Source organism: Astatotilapia calliptera, chromosome 15 (genome assembly GCF_900246225.1).
Source record: "Astatotilapia calliptera chromosome 15, fAstCal1.2, whole genome shotgun sequence".
Classification (NCBI taxonomy): Eukaryota; Metazoa; Chordata; class Actinopteri; order Cichliformes; family Cichlidae; genus Astatotilapia; species Astatotilapia calliptera.
The window spans coordinates 34,401,961-34,420,790 of NC_039316.1; the positions used below are offsets into that span (position 1 = coordinate 34,401,961).

At 41.6% G+C, this 18,830-nt stretch overlaps 1 protein-coding gene across 16 annotated transcripts in view; it reads left to right on the top strand.

The window, feature by feature from the left end:
- ptprsa (protein tyrosine phosphatase receptor type Sa) overlaps positions 1 to 18,830 on the top strand; it is a 230,880-nt gene that overhangs the window by 194,452 nt on the left and 17,598 nt on the right. For 10 of the 16 annotated variants that reach the window (XM_026143591.1, XM_026143595.1, XM_026143597.1 and 7 more), the window contains 5 exons: positions 4,781 to 4,828; positions 8,489 to 8,586; positions 10,891 to 11,014; positions 13,755 to 13,930; positions 16,470 to 16,589. In XM_026143591.1, coding sequence (XP_025999376.1) covers positions 4,781 to 4,828; positions 8,489 to 8,586; positions 10,891 to 11,014; positions 13,755 to 13,930; positions 16,470 to 16,589 — 566 coding nt within the window. The remainder of the gene's footprint in view (positions 1 to 4,780; positions 4,829 to 8,488; positions 8,587 to 10,890; positions 11,015 to 13,754; positions 13,931 to 16,469; positions 16,590 to 18,830) is intronic. The other 6 variants (XM_026143599.1, XM_026143601.1, XM_026143606.1 and 3 more) reach the window with 1 other exon arrangement.

Sequence of the window (18,830 nt, forward strand, 5' to 3'; positions counted from 1 at the left end):
TTGTGCTCCATATATCTGGAACAAACTCCCAGAAAGCCTCAGATCAGCTAAAACACTCAGTTTATTTAAATCCAGGTTGAAGACTCACCTGTTCTCAGCTGCATTTGAATAAAGCACCAAATCCGCACTGTTTTACTTTAAGCTTAAATTTCCAAACTTACATTCTAACTACTGATTTTATCTACTGTTCCTTTTTTTTTTTCATTTTAAATCATGCTTTTTATTTGTTTTTGCTTTTTAATGTTTCTGTAAAGCACTTTGAATCACCTTGCTGTTGAATTGTGCTATATAAATTAACTTGCCTTGCCTTATTTCTGATGATCATCTGCGCTAAAGTCTGGTTTCTCCAGCCATAGCTTTCTGACATCTTTCCCCTGGCTTTCATTCAGATTGATTTTCTGTTTGTTTGCCTTTTTTTTTATCATCAAGCCTCCTGTAATTTGACCACACTGACATCTACGGTTTGTTGACTCTGGTCTTAGCCGCAGTGGAAGTGTTTTTCTTATGCTGTCTTCTTGTTTCAGTTAAGTTTCAGTGTCCAGTTACAAGCTGTGGTGTGCAAAGAAAAAAAATGCAGTTGGCACATCTGTCGGCCAGTTACCTTCCAAATGTATTGTAGCATAAAAGCTCGCTATGTATCTAAGTAGCCTTTGTACAGATTGGTCCAAACAAACAGCTAATAAGGGAGACAATTCTCCATAAGTAGAATAAACACACCCAACCTAGTTTCTGCTTGTTTCTTTTCTTTTATTCCTTCGTTTATTTTTTTTGCCTGCCGTCTTTCTGTCTTCGAGCCGGGATGTTTTTTTGGAAATCCATCTGTCATCCATGGCCAGTCTCTGCTCCATCAAAAGGCTCAGATTTCAAAATAAAGCATTTCTCTTCAGCCCGGACATGCCGCCTTGAGTTTGTATCTTCGAAGGAAAGAGAGATTTCTTTACATCAGAGGACAGAGAAGCAAGGAGACTCACAGAGACACTTACAGAGAAATGCTACTGTTCCCATCTTTATCTTGCTTGGCATTCAGAGTCCTATCAGAGGTTTCTGTAACCACAATGTTATAGTGGCCGCTCTTACGTTTTGAGATTTTCTCCTGTGCTTACCGCTGTCCTTCAGCCTTCCTTAAATAACAGTCACTCTCATTACAAATGCTTGCCCTCTTTTATACAACAGTCACCAGTATATGTTAAGACTTGTCTTTATACTCGACGAGCATTCTCATTCCACAGCCTCGCCGTTGTTCCGCAGAATTGGACGCTGTCGTTATCTCCGCACCCGGGGAATTTAATTTAAATGGACATTTTAGCCCAATTAAGTGGGCCGGTGAGCATTTGTGAACATCCCCATCAGCTAATAGCGACCATTGTTCAAATGAGCATACTCCCCGTGCAGTTATCCAAGGCCTCTCCAATCCAGCCAAGCATATGCCGTGACGGCAATGTGTGCTCGCTGACCCCTAGTGCTGAGGAACATAAAATATGTTTTTGATTAGCCTTCCAACAGGCATCATGTTTCAGAGAGAGTGCGCACATCTTGTGTGTTTGTGCACGTCTGTCCATGTATGCTTAAAAGCCTGTAGGTGATATGACAGCCTCACAATGACATCCCATAACTCCTTGGGGCACAGAGTGACTTGTTTTGTCATTAACTTCCATTGTGCCTAGGGTTTAATTGGCAAATGGGGCCAAAGTAATGAAGCATCACGACTCGGTGGATATCTACTGTCTATCTGCAGCTAAGCCCTCCCTTTCGCCCAGAGTGCTCGCTTTTTTTTCTTCATCATTTTATTCTTTGTCTACTCTTCTTTATATTAAAGTTAAAGCTTTTTTCCTACAATAGTTAATGATTATCACAACGCTCCAACTAGCAATAAAGAAATAATTAAATGTACTTATAATAAACATTTTCATGTGATGAGTTCGATTTCCCGAGGGTCATATGGGGTATGATCAAAATGTTCTGTGACTGCGGCAACATGATTTGAATTTGACCACCATCCCTCAGCGTTATCTGAAGTCCTTTGGCTGTGACACACTGCCTCCAATGCAGCTGCCATGCTTGGAACACTTTCTGAACGCATTCTTCAGTGCATCACACTGTTCTGCTGCTGCAGCCCTGATGTCCTGATGTAGCACTCAATTGTAATTGCACCACATTTCAGGACCTTTGCACTCAATGTCTTCCATTAGACCCATCATGAGTAGAAGTTGAACTCAGCACACAACCCAGTAAATTTTGGAAAAAATAAACAGCAACCCTCCTCCTGGTCGTGATCCTAAACTTGTATTCCCTCTTGGGTCTTGGAAACTGTGGACTCTTCTCTTTTTAAAACTCCTGTTTAGTCATTAGGTTGCTGATGAAAATGATCACAACTTTAACGTGAAGGTGCTAAAAAGTGGCCGAAAAGGCTTGTACCGGGCACCCCGTGCTGATTGGACTTGGCACCTCTTGCATCGACATGACCGTGCCATGCTCTTGATGTCAGCAGCGATGGAACTTTTCCATTTAATGAAAAATCAAAAACAATCTTGCAGCAAACGCAGCCCCAGACCATCACACTACCACTACCATGTTTCACTGTAGGTGTTGTGTTCTTTTTATGAAACGCTGTGCTAGCTTTACACCAGACATTACGCGACTCAGACTTCCCAAAAAGTTCACGTTTTGTCTCGTTAGTCCGCAGAATATTTTCCCAAAAGTCTTCATCAAGATTTTTTTTTTGACAAATGCGAGACAGGCCTGTGTTCTTTTTGTTCATTATGGATGCTACTTTTGCCCAGTCTCTTTTATAATGTTGAATAATGAACACTGTCCTTAATTTGGGCAAGTGAGGTGCAAATTAGATGTTGAGTTCTTTTGTGACTTCCTGGATGAGTCGTCACTGTGCTCTTAGAGTAATTTTGGTGAGCCAGTCGCTTCTGGGACACTTCATTCTGTTTTCTCCATTTGTGGATAATGGCTCTCATTGTGGTTCACTGGAGTCACGAAGCCTTAGAAATAGCTTCGTAACCCTTTCCAGACTGATAGATGCCAATGGCTTTGTTTCTCAGTTGTTTCTTTAAACCCTGGCACGATGTGTTGCTTTTTCAGATCTTTTAGCCTACCTCACTTTGTCAGACAAATTCTTTTTAAGGGATTTATTGATTCAGCATGTCTAGCAGTAATCAAGTCTTGTTGTGGCTGTTAAAACTGAAATCAGCTTTCCAAAAACTGTTGTTATTCACAGTAAATTTATGATCTATCAAGGTTTTTGTGGGGGTGCAATTCCTTTCTTACATATTTGTCTAATATTGAAAGTCATTTGGTTATCTAGAACGTGCGAGTGTGACAAATATGTAACAAAAGAAAACCTCTGCATACAGCATATAAAATAATACATATGTTCTTCACTATATTTATCTACAAAAGAAGCATCACTCTCACGTCACAACAACTTGAACGGCCAAGTCCTCCCGTTCACAGTTCTGTGGAAACACACACATAACACACACTTCCGTATGAACATAATCAGACATGCCTGTACTTTCTTCATGCTGTGATGAATGACGTTTAGAGACAGCGGTTCAGAGCACCACCCACTAGGTTTAATTAGTCATTGTCACAAATCAATTAGGGAGAGGGGGATGTTCAATGTCTTCATCTCACTGCGCTCCTTTTGCATCACTGCAGTGACGTCTTGTCTCCTATAGACGTCAATGTAAAGCCATGAATGCTTGTTTTTGCAGCTATATTTTGGAGACTCAAGCGTAACTGTTTGTTTTTGTTTTCGTTAATAAAATCCCGCTTTAGCCTGTAAGTCTTCTAATCTTGTTTCCGTTCCATTAATTTCTCACTTCTTACACGTGAAGCTGAACATAATATCTCGATTCAGTTGGATAAAACTTGCCATCTTTGTATTACGCGATCGACCCTGTCACTCTGATGACAGCTTTCAGCCTGTGCAAAATCTATTTTTCTTTGCTTGATGGGCAGGTTGGACACATCCCATCACATGCCATCTCTTGGCCACATGTCCTGTTAATACTGTCACAGATGGCTCCTTTCTGCTTGAACGGTCGGGGACACCTGTGTCTACACGGACGTAATATCGGCCGGCTGGAGCCCCGGAGGATTTCTACTCTGGAGCAGATAAGATTTTGAACCGTCACCACCCTCCTCGGAGCTCTGACTCCCATCAGCTCCGGCTCCACAGCTGTCAGCCAAGAATGCGGACACTTTTCCACACCTTTCACTCCTGGTGCTTTGGCATGAAGCCACAAACAAAGGAACCTTTCAGAGTTAGTTTTCACCAGCAAACATAAGCTGTTTTTCCCTTCTCTGTCTTCCTCACAGTCCTCCGGATGGGGCCTTTCCAACTGCTGTTTATAAAGGCTTAAATATAGCAAATCAATTTTCTTATCGCTGATCTCTATAGCCGCTGATATGGGGGTTGGCAGACGAAATTTTTCCACGGGCCCACAGAGGCTGACACCCTCAGCCAACCAGTCGGCCCCCAAGTGGGAATCTGGCACTGACTGCTAATTGGTGGTGGACGGGAAGTTGTGTTAAGATTTGGAAATGTTTGCCCTACTTTATTACGTCTGTGTGTCAGTTTGGCCTGAAAACTGAAATAACATAATTTAGGCCACCCTGTGGGATGAACTGAGGTAATATTACCCTTGTGTTTTACTTCATGCCCTTGTGTTATGTTGCACATTTCATATTTTCTGTTAACATGGCATTTTGTGTTGCATTACAGCCTTTTTGAAACCATTTCCTTTATGTCTGCTGTCCTTCACAGATTCTGGTCTAAGCAGTCCTCAGAGTGAAGCAGATTTTGACTATGAAAGTTAGTCACTATGCTCTCAGAGTTTGCGTACCAGCTTTCTTTATATGCGTATGGTTTTTGTGTGTGTGTGTGTGTGTGTTTTATTTTGTTTTAGGTATTTGAGCACCGCTTGCCTCAATTTCCAAATACATCATTTGCATTTGTTTGTTTTTTCACATGATGCAGCAAAATTTGAGCACTAATTAATTTTATGTTTGTTTCTATTGGTCCACTAGGGTGTGTTTTTTCTTTTTCTTTTTTTTTTCCCTTTAATTGGATCACAATATTCACTCGGGCTGTTGGCTGTGCATTAATCTACCATGCATAAATAACCTGTGCGATCACTTCCGCTCATGTATAGCTGGTTAATAAGTGGAGGTTTTTTTCCCAAATACAACTTGTGTTATTCCTTTTTCTCTTCCTCCCAATCCTTACCTCCAAGCTGTTGTTCTCCCGTCTCCCTCCTCCTTCACCACCACTGCTCCATTTCCATTCTGAACCAACGGGGTCTTTTTCTGTGCTCAGAGATAACAAGCAGAATTAATTAAAGCAGTGGCAAACAATGGCTCGACATTTGATCACCCCCTCTCCTGCTCACCACAAAAGAATCACCCGAAAGAAAAAAAAGGAGTTTCTGGTTTTTACTCTTCCCCCAGTTTTCCCTCTTTATTTTCTTTGCTTATCCACAGGCAGACGTCGACTCTTTAAAATGGAAATACGCGACATCATAAATAGGCTTTTGGAAAGACCGGCTTGGCTTTTCGAAAAGAATGATTATATTTCTCAGGCATATCGACTGCAGATCAGGAGACTGGAAGTGTGTAATTAGATGTTTTTTTGTGACGTGTGTTTACTAATCACTATGTTGATTACAGCGGGAGAAAAATAGGATAGTAGATAGATAGGGGGGGGGAAAGCTTTGGGATTGAGCGTTGTGGGAGAGAGGGGGCTGACTGCTTCAGAGTTAGGTTAAGAAAGAACAGCAATTCGCCCTTGATTGACTTTGCTTGGGTAAGCTTAACAGTCAAGTTTAGCTTAGAAGCTAAATATTTTCTGGGAAATAACATTGCAGCGCGCCTTCAGGTGTGGTAGATTCATTTGTTTGGAGCATAAAGCACGTAGTTTATATTAAATTTAATAGCAAAATGAGGCACCAAAAAGCAAACAGCACTAATTATGCTGATCAAACAAATTGAATTGCATATTTACATCAGGCTCTTATATAAGCCTTCTGCAAATAAGTGCTTCTTACCTCCTCCAGTTGAGGTAAACAAATGCCCTGGTCACTTTTTTTTTTTTTAAGAAAAACTGTAAAAGGATAACACACACACACACAAATTGGGATACGTGCACATGAAAAGAAAACTACACACACCACACGTGCACAAACCCCAACACAAACAGTCTTTGATCTCCCCTCAAACAACCTCTTGCTCTTGTTTTCCCAAAGAGAAGTAAGGGCCCCTCGTTTGAACACATTTACTTATTTCACTCATAGCGTCTGATAGGGTTTTCCTTTGAAAGCGAGGCTAGTAAACTGACAACCAAATTTCATTTTTCATCTTCTTTTTCCTTTTTTTTCTCCTTCCTTGATATCCATCGTAATGAATTCTTACAGCAGAAGCCGTTAATAACCTCGGCTCATTCCAAAGCGCCGCCGCAGAGCTTTGTTATCTCACTGAGAAAACTCAAGTATGAATAAACAAACAGTTCTGCTATTACCCGACAAGGTTTCCTTAAGGTTTGCAATTAACATGCTTAATTGAAACACAAACTCAACATGGGCTTTAAGAATAGGGGGAAACTATTAAGTTTGTCATTTAAGTGGTTTGCATTTTTTGTAAAGTAGACTGTTAATACGGCATGTCCGTGTCTGTGCCCAGAAGATGCCACGGCGTCCATTTGTCTCATGTGTACATTGTAATCTTTATGTACTTGAGACTGCCACATTGTTATATCAGTGTAAAATAAATTACCATCACTAATGAATACTGTCAGCACAGAGAGTTGGGTCCCCCCCCCCCCCCCCCCCCCCCCCCCCCCCCCTAAGCGCAACAAAACACGGGTGACCCCCCGTAACATTGGAGGGGGGTATTAAGCATCGTATAAAAGGGAAAGTTAAGGATGGTTAATGTGATTATGCCGATTTGCATGCCCAATTAACCCTGAATTTTTCTGAGGTGGTGTCAACATTTTGTTGACTTTTGACCTCAATGCTCTGCAGGAAAAGAGGCCTTGTGTTTAAAAATATGGAAGTGCTAAGTATTGCCAGTCGGCGTGCAGGGACAGAGCCACAATCTACAGTTGTGCCATATTCCATTACATGGCCTCAGCATTATGCTTCTAAATGGATTAGCGACTGGAGTGCACAGCAGTGCTGATAATATTATAGTAGCTGCAACACAATATTCAGTGGATATTGAAGCAAGGAGGAAAAAAAAAAACACAATTTTCCCCACCCATTTAAAAAAGCTTGTACTTTTAGTGAATGCCTTGGGATAAAAAGCAGTAGGATTTTTGGGGAGGGGTGGAAGTGTATGTTGGACTGCCTGTTTTTGGTATTGGAAGGTACCGTTGGGGTATTCGTCATTGAGATAGTGTTCGGCTAATGCCGAGCAAAGTGGCAGATGAAGGAAAAGGCTATCTTTGCACTAGCAGGCTGAAATGGAGCAGCTCGCTGTGTCACTCAGCATCATTCACACTCCTAAACCTTCTGATCCCTCTCACACCTCCCTTCCTATAAGCCCCCCCAGGTCAGGGCTCGATTCTAGAATACGATTTTTATAGAGGCAGCAGTGAAAAGTGGTCGCCGTGCTAACAACGCTGCACAAACAGAGCACTGCAGATTAAGGCTGCGCTAACACCGTGTTTTCCATGTACAGCTAGTGAAAAACAACTAAGTCAACTTAAATTTGAAATGTCCTACTTGATCGAGACCATTCAACGACTCAACAGTATTCCCATTGAGTTGTGAGGTTTTTATTCAAATCATCTCTTGTTGATCGCAGTCGAGCTGAAAGCAAATGTTACTTTTGATTGTCTCTAATGAGGAGTTCAAGGCAATTTTGTCAACATGAGCATTCTGTTGATTGAAAGACCAAAATGGGGGTCTTTGTGATGATTTGTGGGGCTCCTTCGTCTGATCTCTCCATCAAAACCTTTTGTTGTTCCTCTTATGTCACGTTAAACTAATTTCCCAAGCTATCACAATTATTGATGCCTCTGAATGTTTGAGCTATAACTGGCTACGCTCTGCAACTTTTTGTTCCTATTGGTCCACCTGTCCGTCAGCATCGTGATTGCAGTGGGAGTAATTACAATTTGGTCTGCGGGTGTATAACACAACCCTTTCTGGCAAATAATCAATCAGCCCCGCAAGATAAACTTGGCTATTTTTGAGCTCTGGCCTGGTCCAATCAAGTGCGTATAACATCACCAGTCAGCACATTTTTCTTTGCTTTTTTTTTTTACTGTGTGTAACATTCACGATGTCCTGCTCAAGCTTCCTCATCACTAAAACCCATTGTCCCTCGTTATTTAAGCAAAGATCAAAAAACAAGTTACCTGTACTTTAAATGGCATGTGTGAATGTTTAGAACCAGTGTCCCGTGTGCTGTACTGATACACTTTCTTTCCTTTCTTCCCTTGTGTGGAATGTCTCTCTATGTTTTTGGCGAGCAGGTATGATGAATCATCCTCCTATCCCTATCTCAGAGCTGGCTGAACACACAGAACTTCTCAAGGCCAACGACAACCTCAAACTCTCCCAGGAATATGAGGTGGGTGGGCCAACGATTCAAACGTGAAAGTTGCCTTACAGTGTTGATTTCTGTCCAATTGTGTTTTCATTGGGGGGAAAAAAGGACAGTCTCATCTGGTATGCTCTAGTGTCGCGTGCTTCTTCTTTTGAATTCTTTCTTTTCTGCTTGTTTTGCGTATGTGCATGTTGTAGCTGGTGTTACTTGAGCAATTACAGTGTTTACAACAAGTATCTCATACATTAGCAGCCTCCACATGGCAAAGAAAGACCTCTGCTAATGTGATTTTGGGAAAAGCGCACACTGGCACTCAGGCTTTAACATGGTATGTGTGGGAGTGTGTGTATGTTTGTGTGCAGAGGGGATAACTGAGCTGTCTGAGCTCTGAGACCGCAGCGGTTATAAATGACACCAGAGTTGATTAGAAATCAGGAGCGCTGAATCAGCTCTCGTTTGCATACAAGCAATATCCCCTCCCCACCATCCCTAAATCACTGTGCCTGTCGTCTCGCTGCACACCAGGCTAAGGTGGGAAGCGGGTACACCAGCACAGATTGCCGTCATCATGCCCGCTGGTGGATGTTGGCGGATAACGACTTTTAATAGCAATCCTGTATTTCTTGGGTATCTATTATTCATAAATCCACATCCGGGCTATATACCAAATGGACAAGCTTGTTCCGTTCTGCGGGGGAGGAGAGACGAGAAACGTGACGCCAAAGTTGACGCTTTGATGCAACTTCAACTTCTAATTACTTGGTTTTGAGAGAGCCTTAAACCACCAGCTCATCTCTGTCTTCTCTCCCTCGGTCCGCCTGCCCCTTTCGCACAACCACCCCCCAGGAAAAATAAATGACCAAATTAAATAGAGAAGTGTAATTTTAATTTTGTTATTTTCTTGATGAATGGCTGCTCGTGCCGGCGCCCCGGCTTGCCAAGCACAGCTCTACAGGGCTTTGACTGATTGGTTTTTAGCCAGGCGGGATGTGCGAGCGGAGGAAAAAATGGAGGGGAAGAGGGCAGAGAGGAGAGAAGGGAGAGAGAGATGAGGTGGAGAAGTTTTGGTTAATGATGAGGATTCAGCGAGGGGAGAGAAAGCGGGAGAGTGGAGATGAAGAGAAGATAATCTCAAGTACAAACGGAAGCGAGGAAGGCAAACCGCGGCTCTGCGTGATGACACTGAAGCCGCAGAGTTTATCTGTCTGCTGTCAGGCGCTCAGGAGGCGTCGTCCTGCCAAGCCTGTCACGTGGACACGAGCTGTCATTCATCTTCAGCCATCATCACGGTAAAAAGGAGGAGAAACGGGGAGAAATTCTAGTTTTACAAGAGAAAATATTTTGCCGATTTTTTTTAAATTTACAAATTTCTTAAATGTCATTTGTGGAAAAAAATATTGAAATGTGAAATACACGGATGTTGTTTGAAGGTTTTTGCACTGAGGGAGAGTTGGGAGTTTTTTTTAAGAGAGAAATGACCCCAATCTTTTTATGCAGACATGAATACTCACACTTAGTCGGTCATAAGATGATCTGAAAGGAAAAATATAGGGAGTGGGAGAGGTGGAGGACTCTTTAATAGTAAACTTCAGAGAGAACACAGTAGATAAAAAGTGGAAGAGTTTGAAGATGGAGCCGTGCTGATAAGGAAAACGGGGATGTCGAAAAAGGCTAGAGAAGGGGGGAAAAAAGCCAGATGAGGCTAAAACAGAGGGAATCTCTCATTGCTGTAATGATTGCGTGCTGATTGCATGTTAAATTAGGTTTCCAATTGGACTCAGTTTCAGCTTCAGTCTCTCTTTCTCTCGCTCTCTCCAGGCCCAACTGCAAATATCATTCAAGCCTCCATCCCCATGCCAACACGGCACCAGACGCCTATGAGCAAACATCGGCTCATAATGGAATACTTAATTATCCTGGCGAGGGAGCGGAATAGTTATCTAGAATTCTCGTATTTTTAAAGAGACGGCTGAATTTGTCTTTCACCCAAGTGTTGAGGCTCATTCCACGAGTCTCCTGTCAAAGGGGGAAGAGCCGTCGCCTTTATCAATATTGTTATTTGTCATTATGCACCCCCGCGCATTAATGATCTTGATAAAGTACCGCGTGCGGCTGCTGTATCAGAACCAGTCGGCGTGCAGATTGTAATGATACCGTGTTCTTCTTTCTCTCAGGGAAATCAACCTTTCTATCTCTCCCTCCCCCATCTTCCGCTCTTCTTTCTGTGATAGCACGGAGGTTGTATTGTTATTACTCAGCTTCTCTTGTGGCTCCTTTTGATTGCTTCCTTACATGTGCATGTTCTGCCTGTCTCTGCACCCCCGTCAGTCTATTGATCCAGGCCAGCAGTTCACCTGGGAGCACTCCAACCTGGAGGTGAACAAGCCCAAGAATCGTTACGCCAACGTCATCGCCTACGACCACTCACGTGTCATCCTGGCTCCCATAGAGGGTAAGTTTCAGCCTCATGCTCCGCACATCTTCGCCACCTCTGACATGAGCTCGTATCGCTGCTGTTTGATAAGTGCTCACACAGATTCAGCGTAAGTTATCAGTAAAAAAGCAGAATATGTTAAATAATCAGCCGAGTGGAAAGGTGTTTCTTATTGCAGTGTGGATTTAAATGGGATAGATTAGCAATTTAATCCGTCGGGACAAAACTTGACTAGATTATGGAACGGGATTAGGGCTACTGAAAAATATAGAGGGAGATATTTTTTGGGTCGGGACTTTTTTCTCGCTTTCAACTCATACGTTTGTAAACATAATTGTTTATCCACCAGTTTGCACAGGTGCTTTAATGCTGAAATACAAATACAGTTAATATTTTTCAATGGATTTGCCAAACTCCAGTTGTTTACTGAACAGCAGATTTGGTTTTAATGATTGAAACACATCACATCCTTAGGGGTTAATAAAATATTCTGATTCTGAATTTTAAAGAAGTCCACTGTGCCGGCTCAAGTTTGGGTATAAAAAATGTTGAATTCAGTCATTTTTATCTTTAAACCTGTTCTTTTTTTTTTCTACAGATTTCTAAGTATTGTGAAATACTTATCTAATAAACGTGTGAAGCACCATATATGCTTACTGTATAACTTCTATGTAGAAAAGGAAGAAAAGTGAAATGTGCTGATTTTTAAACTCTGGACATTTTTCCAGCTCAGCTTGCTACTGACCAGCTAAGCAGTTTACAGAGGCAAATTGGGGGGTGAGGCAAGGACTCTTTATAGCTCATCTTTAGGCCAAGCGCTTAGATCTCACACTCAAACCGAGTCGGAAGTTAAACCAGTGTTTTCAGTGTCCCATTTGTCTCATCACATCTACGCCCCTGTCTTGACTTCCCTCTAGCTGCCTATAGACACGGTGGTGAGAATCTCAGAGCCAGAAAAATTCTTCCTCTGACTCCTAAATCTCAAGGGACATTGTCAGAGGTAGTCACCCTTCACTGCTGACATTGTTCTGGCTTTGCATCACCAGAAGAGCTGCCGACTCCTTCACAGTAATGCCAAACTCTCTGCTCCAGAGTCCTCTCCTTTTGTGTGAAATAACTGCTCGGGCTAGATTTCGGTATCTTGCAGTAGTCAGTCCAATTTTAGGGTGCAGCAACATGCATAACAAAATTATCCCAGGGAAATAAAATGCCTCGTCCATAAATACATAAATTAATCAAGTCTGAAATTTCTATTTTACACTGCAGTGATTTTGCTATTAGTCGCAGCAGTAGAACAATTCATGCACGCCACCATTCTCTGTTCACTTAGCTATGACTAAAGCCAAGGCAGCCCAGTCAAATTGTGCAACGTGGTATCCGTTTTAATGACATTTGACTTTCTTTTCTCTTCTTTACTTCGATTCTTTGTTCTTTCTTTTCGTCTTTTCACCCTCCCTGCTCTTTCTGCCTCTCGCTCGGTCTCTCCCTTCCTCTGTATATTACATCCTTCCTCTCCGCCCAGGCCATAGCCCTCACCGAGTCGCCTCTTTTAAACGAGTCCGGTCGAGTTTTTCATTGTTTGTTGCTTGAGCGAAGAGATGTCAGATGTCAAAGAGACATGAGTCTCCGACACACAGATGCTGTCACGCCGAAGCCTCTTCTCAAATGGAGAGATTGTAGAAGTTGGTAAATGAAGATGGGTGATGCTCTGCCTTATCACTGCCAGACGCTCGATGTAAGACACTCCAATCACAAGATAATCCTGTTAACATTTAAAGCATTTTGTCCTTTAGTGACTCCTTTTTAAACTCAAGGGCACCTTGACTTGTGAGCACATTTACACAATCCTGTGCATTAAAAACATTTCAGATCTTTCTCCACAGCAAAAGACCTCCTTCTAGCTAGATTTAGTAGGACCGGTGTATATCACAGCATGGTAGCAGGCTCAGGGGGACTGAAGCTAAATCTACCTCGTAGCTATGTTGGCTGAAAAGCTGTTTTACTTTCCACTATCTTCCATCATCTTTTTGGTCTGTTGTGGTGGTAAACACGATATCTACGGGAACCTGGAAAGAGCCACAAACGTAGAAAAGAAAAATGATAGAATATTGTGACAGATGTGTTGAATTAATTTAAAAGCGCACAAAAATCTGGTTTGTGATCATTACAGATGGGAGAACTGCAAAAGGCATAATTAGCTGTTAATAAAAACATAGTAAATTGCTAATAGATGCACAATACTGCATGAATTAAGCTTCGTAATGCAAAAAAATAAAAGAGAACCTCAGTGTAGAAAGCTGCTTACACTTCAGTGGTGTAATAAGTAAATTATTAAAACTCAATAAATATGTATTAGTAACATAATAAATTACAAGTGAGTAAAGGCTTTTATTATCATCAGGTGATAATACCCCTTTCCTGACAAGTTTCTTAGAAGCTGACGTGGTCGACAGCATATTGAAAGACATTGCCACTGTAGTTTGGACAGTTTGGGAAATGTTACGGGAATTCAGCCAAATTCTCCTGACTTGTCTTATTCTGGTCTTCACATTTACACGTACTCCTTCCTTGGCTGGGAACTGTGTCAGTGCGTGTGACAACTGGGATTTACTGAGGCAGATGGCGTGATAATAATTGTGTTAATGAAAAAGTCTGATAAATGAGGTTTGGAAAAAGAATAATAAAGGAAAAGCCATCAAAGGTACACGTTCCATCTTTTAATCTCTGTTTTTTTTTTCCTCTATCTGCCTACGTGTAGGTATAACAGGCAGCGATTACATCAACGCTAACTACATTGATGGCTACAGGAAGCAGAATGCTTACATTGCCACCCAAGGACCTTTACCAGAGACATTTGGAGACTTCTGGAGGATGGTGTGGGAACAGAGAGCAGCCACTATTGTCATGATGACCCGGCTGGAAGAGAAGTCGCGGGTAGGTCCACTCGGCATATCTGGGCTGCTTTTCTGTACGCTTCTTTTTAAACCCCCAACCTTACAAATCGCTTGAAAATGATGTTTTCTTTTAAATAAGCCTTGGAATCAAATCAGTGCATTACACAACCAAGTACAACAACCAGCTGCTGAAAATGGCACAGCTTTACATTGATTTCCCAGTTGCATAACTGAACTCCATTGGTAGGCAATCAGACTTCATTTTCTTGGGATAGATTGCTTTCAGAGAACTGTAGATATTTGAATGGGGTGGTTAAAGCAACTGGGGAGGCTGATAAAGCAGAGCTAACTCAAAGACACTCTACCTGCGCACATCTGATAAGTAAGGCTGCGTATCCACTGGGAGTACCTTCACAGGCTTAGCTCTGTTTTCTCTCCTTATTTGCAGCAGAAACCACAAGCTGTTGCATGTCCCAGAGAGCATAGCGAGTTGTTGAACTTAGACTGCTTAGTGCAGGAAGCTCAAATGAAATTTTAAGAACGGGAGTGCTAGAGTGCTGTAGAGTATTTGCAGTACCTGCGACCAGTCTCTCCTACAGCCATCTGTTGATTGTAGAATATAGAGAGAAAACGATCCAGAGAGAACAGTGGCTTAGATTCAGGAAGCTCAGCATCCTGTTTTTGTAATGTGTGAAGGAACTGGGTCCTAGCTTAGAAATGACAAATAAGACTACATTAAAGAAAACCTTAAATATTTGGCGGTGGGGGAATAGCGTTCAACGCAGTTTATGATAATCACTGCTGCAAATGAGACTGCACCTGTCATTTATTTGGTACACATTATGGGATATCAGCAGTTGAGACACTGCATCTCTAAGAATAAGAGAGGAGACTAACATTTAAGTACGTGAAGTTGCATAAACTTGCCCAGGCAATATATTTTGCTGATAAAATGTAACTTTATCCCATTAGCTCTAAAACACCATTATGTTTCATTGCACTTAAAATGGGAGTGGGGTGAGTGTGGTGTTTGGTAATGGTTTTTTTTTCATGTTTGGAATAGTAATGTAACAGTTGCTCTTTGCATTGTTACATTGTTGCTGATCACGCCCATCCCTTTGTGATCATGGTGCTTTCAGCAGGATAACGCGCATAATAATGTCATAAAGCTCAAATCATCTCAACGTGACAGTTCACTGTCCTCAAATGCTCTCCACAGTCACCACTTCACAAATCAATAGATCACCTTTGGGATGCATGAAAGATTCACATGGTGGCTGTGCAGCCATGATGATCTGCATGATGCTGTTATGTCAGTGTGGCCCACAATCTCTGAGGAATGTTTCCAGCACCTTGTTGAATCCATGCCCTAAGAAATTGGGCCAGTTATACAGGCAGCAGGGTGCCCAACACCATACTAGCATGATGTTCCTATTAAAGTGACCAGTGGGTGCATGTATAATAATCCACTAATATAATAATAATACACTTGGAAGTTTAGCTAGAAATCATCCTGCTGCATGATGAATACTTTTAATAATTTTTTTTACATTTTGTTCTCATGCTTCTGTGATTCTTACCATTTTCAGTGCAGGACCTTTTCCTGTAAAGGATTTTTTTTTCTCACAGTGGATTGATACTTTTACTTAAGTGAGTCCGCCGTGATAATATTTAGTCCTCTCGAGGAGTCGACTTGTCTAAATGTCAAAAAGCCAACCATGATGTTTCGTGCTGTCGAGTCAAACCTGTGTCAACATCAGGCTCACTCACCCCAGGTGTCTCCACTCATTTTCCCTTTCTCCGTCCTCTTTTGAATTGTTTACCTACCTTCCATCCTGACATGCGCATTCCACTCCTGTCAAACGTGATCAGGGTTAGCGGGTGCTGGAGCTCGAGTGTCAGCTCGACCAGGAAATGGGAGAGAAAACTGGAGAGCAGCGTCTCCCTCACAAGCTGTCACATCTGATCTGATGTCCGCTGGCACATCACACCCCATATTGAATGAATCTTTATTAGGTGGACTGACGTGGTTTGTGTGCTTGTGTGTAGTGCCACAGGACTAGAAAAAATGTTAACAGTCACAACAAATCAAGGGTTTGCTCTAAAAAGTGTTTTGTTTTGTTTTGTTTTTTTCCTTAATAAACTTTTAAAAAGTGTCCAGGTTTCCGTATGAAGATTTGAAATTATAGCAGCTGTGATTATGGAAAGTCATCAAGTTCCCGAGATTTCAATTACATTCCTTGTGTTTCACATTACTGTTGAATATGTTTTGTTTTAAGAAAAAGGCAAGGAAGGAAGCAGGCTGGATTTGTGTGAGGTTGGTAAAGTTATGCAGTGAGATTGGAGTCGCTGTGACAGGCACATCTGTTCAGTGTGCATAATGTTGTTTCTCAGATGTGAATTATAGAGAAGCTGCCCCGGTGTTTCTGTCACCACTGCACTGTTTCAGTCCAAAGGAGAGCTTGCTGCGAGAGCACGCCATGATACGAATAAATGTGATTTAAAAAATGTCCTAACCGTGCCTTTTTATGTCCGTGAGGTTTTTCATGCTGTAGCTAATGCCTCTCTTTCTCTCCCAGATTAAGTGTGATCAATACTGGCCAAGTCGAGGTACAGAGACCTACGGTATGACCCAAGTGACCCTTTTGGACACGATAGAATTGGCCACTTTCTGCGTGCGCACTTTCTCTTTGCACAAGGTAAGATGGTTCCTCACATTGTTCGCCTACACACTACTATTTGTACTCCTGTCTTATGTTTGATAAACAGTACTTGTCAATTCAAAAGTGATGTGCAAACATGTCCAAGCAAATGAATTACAGCCATTATCTTAAATGGTTCAAAAAATGAATAGCAGCGTCCTCATAAATGTCTTTTCAGCAAAGAGAGTGATAGTCCAGAGGACACGCCTTGTAGAAATACAAGCACAAGGTCTGCATAAACATTGAAAATATTGGTATAAACCACATGGTATTTTTCTGCTTAAAGCGAAGATATGTACAAATAAAACCCTTTGTTTCTATTGTCCTCCCAGTCCAGCCCTTTTTACCTTGCACAGCTCTCTCGCTCTCCTCAATAGATCATCTGTTTATGTGCATCTGCCAAATTGGAGCACTTAGGTAAAGTGAGCAGAAGAGAAACTCAATATACATAATTGGCAGACTGCTCTCATGCTTCTGTGCACGCACACACAGCCCTGCACAGATATTCAGAGCTATGCTCACTGCAAAGACTGCAATCTCAAAAACGAGGGAAAAAAAGCGGGGAAAATATTTATTCAAATGAAAAATGATCATAACAGGATAATCTTACTTACCTAGCTTTTAAAAACAAGTAAAAAAAAAAAAAAACATGATCGCATTGAACAGACTGTTTTGTTTTTATCAAATTTGGCAAGTAATAGCATAGTTGTCTTCAAATAACACTATATGTTTATATGCTAAAAGCAGAAGAGCTACATCAGAAGCTGCGGGACCCGTGCCTTGATACAAAGAAGCAATTTTAAATATCTTTATCGATACGTCTGAAAAGCTACTGGGGAGGTTGACAGAAAAAATGATAGTATTTGAACAAATATCCATTAACCATTATGATCTTGTTATAATAACAAATCCTGACTAAAAATAGATGTGCTTTTACCACAAATCTCCTGCTTAAAGGGGCATGAAGAGTCCATTTAGATATGTGACTCTTCATATGTGATTCAATTATGACAGAGCAATGTAACGGTGTATTAATTTCCTAAATAAGATATTACTCCAGTAATCATCTGCGTTGACTTTAAAAGGCAGAAAGGTTTGTTGTGTACTGTTAGTGGCAGGAACACGCGACTGTTTCATTCATATCAATATGTGAAAGGGATGCTTAAACAAACTGTTTTTATAATCACGTTTTTGTTTTTATAATTTTATAATAGTAAAATGCTCTAAAATAAGAGGGGAGGCATAGTGTGTATTCCCTCTAATTAAGATATTTCATATGACGTATTGCAGTGCACTTTCTCCATGTGAATGAGCACATTCTCAAGACAGATTTTGCACATCCAAGCTTGCATTCATGCTTTTGCACAAATATCGGAAATGCTACATGCATAAATATGATGCCACACACAAACCAGTGTATTATTACCGCACCAGCACACATACATTACATGCACCCTGTTCTCACTCGCAGCCCTATCACAGAACCTGCAAAGACAGGTTCTGTGATAGGAGCTGAACCAGCCACTGGAAGGATTAGACATTTCCAGAATTTTCCTTTTGCCAAGATTACACCAGTGTTAAGTCACTGTTGACTTTTTTTTTTTTTTTACCTGAATTGTCAATGGAACAATGGATGCTGAGGCAAACCAGTGACAGTAAAGATAGCAACGTATCAGCAGCCGTGGCGCTTTAAAGCTGGTTGACATTCAGGGCCATTTACATTCTGCCGCTCTCAGCCTCTATCACACCCGCCGGTGCTTTCTTCTTTTTTCTGCTCACCCTCTTCCCTCTTGCTTATACCTGAAGCCATTGCCGGGATTTCTCACTGAGCTGTTTTCACTTTGTTGAATTTGTGTGAAGAATCAGGTGGCAGAGGCACACAGACAAACACACGGCACATTCACAAAGCAGCTGCTGTGGTACATATCTATATGTATGTGTATCCTACAGTGACGCAGGATTGTGTCCGCTGATAAATTCTTGACAAAAAAAAAAAGACTTTAAAACCAGCAGCCAGGTAGCAGTCGTATTCATCCTGTCTTCCAACTCCAGAAATGGGGAATGTCCAAAAAAAAGGAAAACAAGAAGTAGGTCAGTTTGCTTTTAATTACCACACTCATTTATTCATTTATTCAGCAAGGAAAAATTCCCTCTGTCAGGCAAGTAGAAGCACTTCACTGAAATGCAAACAGTGCCTACATTAGAGGATCTTCTGTGAGGAGGGGGAAGCGGACAGGA